Source organism: Chlorocebus sabaeus, chromosome 9 (genome assembly GCF_047675955.1).
Source record: "Chlorocebus sabaeus isolate Y175 chromosome 9, mChlSab1.0.hap1, whole genome shotgun sequence".
Lineage (NCBI taxonomy): Eukaryota > Metazoa > Chordata > Mammalia > Primates > Cercopithecidae > Chlorocebus > Chlorocebus sabaeus.
The window spans coordinates 105,651,020-105,660,716 of record NC_132912.1 but is presented as its reverse complement, the minus strand read 5'-3'; the positions used below and the strand labels follow the sequence as shown (position 1 = coordinate 105,660,716).

At 44.2% G+C, this 9,697-nt stretch overlaps 1 protein-coding gene across 1 annotated transcript; it reads right to left on the bottom strand.

The window, feature by feature from the left end:
* Positions 1–90: 90 nt before the first annotated feature.
* Positions 91–9,331, bottom strand: BORCS7 (BLOC-1 related complex subunit 7). Its single transcript, XM_007963995.3, has 5 exons — positions 9,194–9,331; positions 2,634–2,696; positions 2,488–2,531; positions 900–920; positions 91–211 (listed from the first exon to the last, which is right to left on the bottom strand). The coding sequence occupies exons 1-5, from the start codon at positions 9,329–9,331 to the stop codon at positions 160–162; spliced, it is 318 nt and encodes a 105-aa protein (XP_007962186.3). The 3' UTR covers positions 91–159.
* Between the last annotated feature and the right edge of the window lie 366 nt (positions 9,332–9,697).

Below are 9,697 nucleotides of genomic sequence, written 5' to 3'. Positions count from 1 at the left end.
ACCTCGCTTCTTCTTAGGAGAAACTGTACATCAACACAGAACTTTTCTAACTTAACTTTTGGAGAAGAAAATAGAAAACGAAACCCAGAGGAGGGTTGTATAAGGTATTTACTCCTCAGCATTAGGCAAAGGAGTGCTACAGCACTCTTACATGTCATTCTATTTCAACAGATGATTCAACTGGTCCTGTAGATCTGATGACTGTTCCACACTAGAATTAGAATAGAGACAGGGTTTATCTGAAATGAGCAATAATAAAGACATCTTTGTACAACTATTTACAAATTTATTTTTCATCACAGACAGAGTCTCACAATGCTGCACAGGGCAATCTCAAACTCTGGGCTCAAGCAATCCTCCAGCCTCAGCCTTCCAAAGTCCTGGAATTACAGGCATGAGCCAGCCACTACACCTATCCTGTATAAGCTATCTGTAGTTTAATGCATAAATACTGTTGCATGTAAATCAAAATTGATATTAGTCCAGTTGGGTCCCAGAAGTGTTTAAACTCTGATGAAAGGTTTGCAAAGCCAATTAGTAATGTAAACAATATTGCAAGGGACAAATTTAATCCATTTTAGAAAACAAGGCTGTTTAATGGTTTTTCCACATTTACTCTGTTTAATGAACATTAGCAACGTAAAAGATTTTCTACTTCTTAAGGTTGGTCTCTATACCTGTAACTTTTAGAAAGCTTTACTATTAATAGCAGTGAGTTGAGTTACTGCACACCTTTGAAATATGCTGTATTCTTTAAATCCCAAGTGAGTATCCCATAGCATATTTCAATTTGAGGGCATATGTCAACCAGTGTTTTGTATTGATCCTGGACCCAGCAGTATAATTCCCCCAGCCTGCTTCAGTTGGTTCCCTACTCCTCTACCTTTGGGGTTACTTACTTCTTCTGAATAGCTTCTTGCCTAAATCAGAAAAGGAAAGAGGAAAATACACATAAGTGAACTAGTAGAAATTTCATTTATGACCAGATATATGCATATAGGCAGAAGAAATTTCAGCTTATGTCACATTCTGTATTTCTGTCCATCCTATCCTAAGATTGTGCTATTGAACAGGGATTCCTATCTGAGTGCAGAGCTGCTGAAAAGATGGATTCTAAACCTAAACAGATAGTAACACTCTCCTAGAGTGAGAAATGTGGTTCAACAAACTACATGCATGGCTTAAAATTAGTCTGTGTATACGGAATCAAATGGTCACATACCTAATATGTAGATACCCAAAGAATGACTATGACAAATGTTAGCTATTTAAATATCAAAGAGTGAAATTTCTAACCATATATATATATATTTTTTGAGACAGTCTCACTCTGTCAACAGGATGGAGTGCAGTGGTGCCTGATCTCAGCTCACTGCCACCTCCATCTCCCAGGCTCAAGCAGTTCTCCTGCCTCCACCTCCCGAGTAGCTGGGATTACAGGTGTGTGCCACCATGCCCAGCTAATTTTTGTATTTTTAGTAGAGATGGGGTTTCACCACCGTGTTAGCCAGGCTAGTCTCGAACTCCTGACCTCAGGTGATCCACCCGCCTCAGCCTCCCAAAGTGCTGGAATTACAGGCATAAGCCACTGTGCCCAGCCTCTTTTTTTTTTCTGGAGACAGAGTTTCACTTTTATCGCCCTGGGTAGAGTGCAGAGGTACGATCTCTGCTCACTGCAACCTCCACCTCCCAGGTTCAAGCAATTCTCATGCCTCAGCCTCCTGAGTAGCTGGGATTACAGGCGCCCACCACCACATTCAGCTACTTTTTTGTATCTTTAGTAGCGAGGGGTTTCACCATGTTGGCCAGGCTGGTCTTGAACTCCTGATCTCAGGTGATCTGCCCTCCTCGGCCTCCCAAAGTGCTGGGATTACAGATGTGAGCCACCGCGCCCAGCACCTAACCATGTATTTCTAACAGGTACATAAGTATAATATCAAGTACATAAAATATATAACAACATGAAATAAGATGAAGAGCAAATTATAATGGAGAAAGGTGGGGCATCTTATATTTCAAAATTCCCTACATGATTTATATGTAGCAGGTGTCATAGTTACCTACGTACCATGTAGGATATAGGTGTGTTAAACTTGATTCCCTAGTAGAGGACCCAACTTCCCAGGAGAAACCTTGGGCACAGTCAGTCATCAAATACAGATGAACTGCCTCATAGGTGCCAAGTACAGTGCTAGCATGGTCCTGGCATGGGCCCTGCCTTTACAGGGTTTACAGTCTCTCTCTGAAGAGGCCTCAATTTAACATGGGGAGGTTCATAAAAGGTGGACTCTGCTCCTGATTCGCATCCCTTACCCCCACTTCTTCTGAGTCTCAGGCATCTCTGCCATTGAGAAAAGTCATCCTTGGCCACCCCCACCTTTACTCCCACTCTGGCCTCCATAGGAAAGCGCTGAAGCACAAAGGCCATGAAAGCAGACTAGGGATAACGATTCTGCAGCAAATAGTTGCTGGAGGGGGCATACTCACTGGTATTGAAGATGTGTTGTTATTATTGCCATCTTCCTTAAACTCTGCATAAAAAAGAGAGAGATAAATAGAACATTCCACTTTCCTGTGGCCACACAAACTATATACATAAACCCAAATAATAAAAAAAAAAAGTTGTTTCTTACATCTTCTGAGTGCAAGATGGCATCTTCCTGTAGTACCATGTTTCGAGCTGCCTGACCTAGCAGCTGGAACACAAAAATAAAATGGTAATAATCAAAATCCCCAAACTTCCTGTAATCTTCTGTCTGCAGCTGTTCCATCACTACCCTCTCTCCTCTCCCGCTCCTCCACCCTATACAACCACAAACACTCAAAATGTGATGGAGGATCATTTTCTATTTGTTCATGTTGAAAATTCATTTCATTGGCACTATGGCAGTTCTGGCATGGACCCGACATCTGTTTCAAAGGCCACCGCCTGAGAAATCAAGTGCTTCCTAACTGCTGAGCTGTTGGCACAGTGTATTCATTAAATGCTAAGAGAAGTCTGCAAAAAAGCTTTGGCACCACAAGTTCAGTGAGAGAACATGACTCTTGATTCTTTAAAGGCAGATTTGAGATTTGGGGTGGTTTGAGAGTAGTAAAGGCACAAGAGTTAGAATGGGCTGAAAAGAACAGAGGAATATAGCTATTTAGAAATGAAATAAGAGAAGGCCAGGTGCAGTGGCTCATGCCCATAATCCCAGCACTTCGGGAGGCCGAGGTGGGCAGATCACTTGAGGTCAGGAGTTTAAGACCAGCCTAGGCAACATGGTGAAACCCCATCTCTACCAAAAAATACAAGTTAGCTGGGCGTGGTGGCGTGCGCTTGTAATCCCAGCTACTCGGGAGGCTAAGGTGGGAGAATTGCTTGAACCCAGGAGGTGAAGGTTGCAGTGAGCCAAGATCGCACCACTGTACACCAGCCTGGGCGACAAAGCAAGACCCTGTCTCAAAAAAAAAAAAAAAAAGAAAGAAAGAAAGAAAATGGAATAAGAGAAATAGTGGGAGGTGTGGGGAAGCCATGAGGAGAAGCTCAGGGATTAAAATAGGGAACCACTCCATAAAAGATGACCAGACAGGGCTGGGAAAAAGAAAAGAAAGGAGACGGCCAGGTGCGGTGGCTCACACCTGTAATCCCAGCACATTCAGAGGCCAAGGCAGGCGATCACCTGAGATCAGGAGTTCAAGACTAGCCTGGCCAATATGGCAAAACCTCTCTACTAAAATTACAAAACTTAGCCAGGCATGGTAGCACGTGCCTGTAATCCCAGCTTCTCAGGAGGCTGAGGCAGGAGAATCTCCTGAACTTGGGAGGCAGAGGTTGCAGTGAGCTGAGATTGCACCATTGTACTCCAGCCTGGCAACAGAGTAAGACTCTGTCTCAAAAAAAAAAAAAAAAAAAAAAAAAAGAAAAAAGAAAAGAAAAAGAAAAGAAAGGAGAAATGTGCAGGCAGAATTTAATGAGGTCACTGAGTTTAATGGGTCCTGAGACCAAAAGAGAAAAGCAGAGCTTGGATTCTACTGGGTGGCCTAGAGTCAAGGAAGAGCTGACTGCATTACCACTGAGAGGCAAGTAGAGACCAACAGAGATTCTTGGCCTAATACTGCACCCTGCTCTTAAATCCAGCCAAGTAAAAGGAGTTACTGCTATATGTATCCTACCAGCCCTTCCCTGTTCTCCTGGGTCAGGGAGACTCTGGTGGAAAGGGTGGCGTGATTTCAAAGTAACTAGGATTGCCAGATTTCTTCCCCTACCCAGGGCAACTTTATTTATAAGTTTTAAAGTTAGTAACCCTTTCTGGACGTCTAAAGTCAAAACAATAAAATAGGACTTTCCATCTTGGTCCCTTTCTTTCCCTGTTCTCTCCCCCACATGCATAGCTTTTTTTTTATTTTTTAATTTTCATTTTTTTGAGATAGGGTCTCACTCTGTCACCCAGGCTGGAGTGTGGTGATGTGATCTTGGCTTACTGCAACCTCTGCATCCCGTATTCAAGAGATTCTCCTGCAGCAGCCTCCTGAGTAGCTGGGATTATAGGTATATGCCACCACGCTCAGCTAATTTTTATATTTTTAGTAGAGACAAGGTTTCACCGTATTGCCCAGGCTGGTCTCAAACTCCCGTCCTCAGGTGATCCACCCGCCTGGGATTACAGGTATGAGCCCCTACACCCAGCCTCATGCATAACTATTTTTATTAGCTTTGTGGTTTTCTTTCCATTGTTCCTTTTTAAACAATGGACACATGTATTTCTTTTCCTCCATACCACCTTCCTACCTAAAATGTAACATACTATGTGTACTTGTTTACACCTTGCACACTCTCTATGTGTGTGTGTGTGTATGTGTGTGTGTGTGTATATATATATGTGTGTATATATATATATCTTTTTTTTTTTTTTTGAGATATGGTCTCACTCTGTCACCCAGGCTGGAATGCAGTGGCACCATCACTGTTCACTGAAGCCTCGACCTCCCGGGCTCAGGTGATCCTTCCACCTTAGCCTCCAGAGTAGCTGGGACTACAAGTGCACGCCACCATGCCCAGATAGTTTTTGGTATTTTTTTGTAGAGATGGGGTTTTGCCATGTTGCCCAAGCTGGTTTCAAACACCTGGGCTCAAGTGATTTGCCTGCCTCGGCCTCCCAAAGTGCTAGGATTACAAGCATGAGCCACCGCACCCAGCCTACACCTCGATATTTTCACTTTGCAATAGATCCCTGAGGGCTATCTGCAGCAACACATATTGACTCTCATATTCAATTGCTATCTCCTATTGAATCCATTGCTCTTTTACAACTGCAGAGTACCACACTCTATAGGTGACCATAAAGTTATTCAATCAGTTATCTGCTGACGGATTTGGGGGCTGTTCCCAGTCTTTTGCCACAGTAAGTAGTGGTACAAAAAATTCTCATATCTTGCATCTTATAGCTTTTACTGTTACAAATATCTCATATATTTGCATCTTTTTGCCAGCATATATTTGGGATAGACTCATGTGATTATGGGGTTTTAATTTTGCTTCATATTGCCAAATTCCTCTCCTTTAGGGCTGTACCACTTTGCATTCCTCCTGTGGCTACTTTTAAGGGAAAACTTCAAACTCCTATAGATGGGAGATGGTGACTTACAAACCAATGGCAGAAAAAAAAAGGGTTCTAACAGAATCTACTTCATTCACTTATTCATTTAACAAACATTTGTTGAGTGTTTAACATATGCCCTTACTCCGGTTAAGAGTGATAACGGGGCTCACAATCTGGAGGGGACACAAAGGGAACACAGGCACTTAAATCACCTTACAGTAAGTGCTGATACGGAAGCACTGGCTGCTCTGGGAGCATGTAGTGGGGCAGGAGGTGTAACCGATTACAGGGGTAGGTATTCAGGAAAGGTTCCTAAAAGAAGTGACTTCTGGCCGGGCGCGGTGGCTCAAGCCTGTAATCCCAGCACTTTGGGAGGCCGAGGCGGGCGGATCACGAGGTCAGGAGATCGAGACCATCCTGCCTAACCCGGTGAAACCCCGTCTCTACTAAAAAATACAAAAAACTAGCCGGGCAAGGTGGCAGGCGCCTGTAGTCCCAGCTACTTGGGAGGCTGAGGCAGGAGAATGGCATAAACCCGGGAGGCGGAGCTTGCAGTGAGCTGAGATCTGGCCACTGCACTCCAGCCTGGGCGACAGAGTGAGACTCCGTCTCAAAAAAAAAAAAAAAAAAAAAAAAAAAAAGAAGTGACTTCTAATCTGAGGCTTAAAAGTTAGGGTTTAGAATTAATCTTGTGTGTGTAATTCTAGAGAAAAATGGCATGATCCATTTTTCTGTTTTAGAAATGTGGTAAGCAGGTGGACTAGAGTGGGGAATGAGGCACAGAGATTGGTTAGGATGACATAGCAGTACTCTAAGCAAGCAATGAGGATGAAACACAGAAGTAGCTGAGAAAAAAAGAAACAAAGGATATTTGTGAGACATTTAGAAAACAGACTGGATGGGAATTGTGGTTGCCTTGAAGGCAGGGGCTGTTGTAAAGTAAAGCCAAGGCCTTTCCTTGATATATTCATTGGCATTCTGCATCACTTTCCTACATAAACCGACCAGACACATAACATGCCATATCTGAGATTTCTAGTTTTGCTTTCTTTAAAATGGAAGAACATCTTGAATACACCTGAACAATCTTCACTACAGAATCTTTTTAGATTGCTACAAATTTTTCTCCCAGGCTTTTACCATTAACTTGTTCATAATTAACTCAATAACAATTTGTCTTAGCTACTCATCTTCAACAAGTGTTTCTGATTTTCAACTTAGTTTTCATAGCAATAGCAACCCTGTTTTTTGGTACTCATATTTCATCATTCTTCGTATTATTTCACTAAATTACATAGTTGCAACTGTAAGCATAAGTGCCATACACACATTTAAAAATTTTTTTTCATTCGTTTTTTTTTTCTTTTTTTATAGAGACTGGATATCACCATGTGGCCCAGGCTGGTCTCGAACTCCTGGGCTTAAGCAATCCTGCCTCGGTCTCCCAAAGTGTTAGGATTACAGGCATGAGTCACTGTGCCAAGCCCACACACACATTATATTTAGAAAAAAACACAGTGGACCCTCACTAAGCACACAACTCAAATGGAGGAGCAGAAACACAGGCATGCCAAGAGACAAGCCTATGAATCATAACCACTCATTGTGCTGTGGGCAAATGTCCGTGTGTTTCTCCTCACAGGCTCTCTCCCCAGAGAGCCCTTCCCTGATCATCTGTTTAAGACTAACCCTTTCCGCTGGGTGTGGTGGCTCATGTCTGTAATCTCAGCACATTGGGGGGCCAGGGCGGGAAGGATCACTTGAGGTCAGGAGTGTGAGACCAGCCTGGCCAACATGGTGAAACCCCATCTCTACTAAAAACACAAAAATTAGCAGGGCATGGTGGCAGGGGCCTATAATCACAGCTACTCAGAAGGCTGAGGCAGGAGAATCACTTGTGCCCAGGAGGTGGAGGTTGCAGTAAGCAGAGGTCGTGCCATTGCACTTTAGCTGGGTGACAGAGCTAGCAAGACTCCTCCTTTGTCTCAAAACAAACAAACAAAAATTAACCCTTTCATCACTCTCTATTCCCAGATTAATTTTGCTTCACAGGATTTAACACCACCTGATTTTTTTCTGTTTCATTTGTGTATTGTCTGTCTCTTCACTAAAATGTAAACTTCCTAAGTAGAGGGATTTAGTTTATCCCTTGTACCTAGAGCAGTTCCTGGCACATAGCAGACACCCAATAAGTATTTGTTAAATGAATACTGTGGAATGAGTGTTTTACACATGAAATTCTCAGTTAATCAAACAAAATAGCTATGTGGAGACTGTTTAAGAAGCAATGCTGCCGGGCGCGGTGGCTCATGCCTGTAATTCCAGCACTTTGGAAGGCTGATGCAGGCGGATCACGAGGTCAAGAGTTCTAGACCAGCCTGGCCAACATGGTGAAACCCCATCTCTACTAAGAATACAAAAATTAGCTGGGCGTGGTGGTGTGTGCCTGTAATCCCAGCTACTCGGGAGGCTGAGGCAGGAGAATCGCTTGAACCCAGGAGGCAGAGGTTGCAGTGAGCCAAAATCACACCACTACACTCCAGCCTGGCAACAGAGCCAGACTCCGTCTCAAAAAAAGGAAAAGTACTGCCTTCAATTAGTCATTCTAAAGACTTCATGAATTAAACTCCATAAAAGACAAGTGTCCAGCACATATAAAATGCTAAATAAATGTATGTTTATGATGAATATGTTCAATATTTATAGGTGGTTAACGATAAACACCTCTAGTTGAAAATATAATATATATACATATACATGTATATATTTTTGAGACAGGGTCTTGTTCTCTGTCACCCAAGCTGGAGTGCAGTGGCACAATCTTGGCTCACTGCAACCTCCGCCTCCCTGGTTCAATCTATTCTCCTGCCTCAGCCTCCTGAGTAGCTGCGATTATAGGCGCCCGCCACCACGCCTGGCTTTTTTTTTTTTTTTTTTGGATTTTTAGTAGAGACGGGGTTTCACCGTGTTAGCCAGGATGGTCTCCATCTCCTGACCTCGTGATCCACCCGCCTCGGCCTCAGGAGATCGAGACTATCCTGGCTAATACGATGAAACCCCGTCTCTACTAAAAATACAAAAAATTAGCCGGGCAAGGTGGCGGGCGCCTGTAGTCCCAGCTACTCGGGAGGCTGAGGCAGAATGGCGTGAACCGAGATCGCGGCACTGCACTTCAGCCTGGGAGACAGAGCGAGACTTCGTAACAACAACAACAACATAAATAAATAAGTAATAAAGCACAGGTTCCCAGGGCATCGTTTCTTCCTCCCACCCTCACGCACTATCCCTAACCAAAGAGACTACACACCCCAGAATGCGAGACTTCGTAACAACAACAACAACAACAACAACAACAACAACATAAATAAATAAATAAATAATAAAGGACAGGTTCCCAGGGCATCGTTTCTTCCTCCCACCCTCACGCACTATCCCTAACCAAAGAGACTACACACCCCAGAATGCAACACGCGCCTTCGCGAAGACGACCTACTCATAGCGAGTACTTCACAGCATACAATTCCCAGGCTGCAACGCGACCTCCTTCCCACAGCAACGAAAGGGTGCGACTCCCCGGACTATCAGGCCGGGACAGTCCACTCCCAGCTCACCTCGGAGCTCCGGGAGCCCTTCAGCACCTGCTTGGTGAGCGCGATGACGTCAGTACCACAGGTGGTCACCTTCTCCGTGAGAAGCCCCTTCACGGACTGACCGAATCGCGCTTGAGAATCTGGCGTTCCAGTCGCCATGATTTCAACTAGCGAACGCCTCCGCACTGGCGATGGTGAGTCGCGGGGGCCAAAAAACAAGCAAAGCGGAAGCAAAAGAGGTGTCTTCCTCCATGGGAAAAGGAAGGGACGCATGCGCCTGATGGAAGTTGACCTTCACTCACAAAACTCATGAACTACTACTCATTGATATCCTGAGGAAAACAGGGTCCAGGAAAACATCTCTGGAGGGAATGGAGGACAATTTCATTGAATCTGTGGTTTAGAATCGGAAAGCCTGCGGCAGGGCATGGTGGCTCACGCCTGTAATCCCAGCACTTTGGGAGGCCCAGACAGGAGATCACCTGAGCCTTAGAGTTCCACACCACCCTGGGCAACATAGCGAGA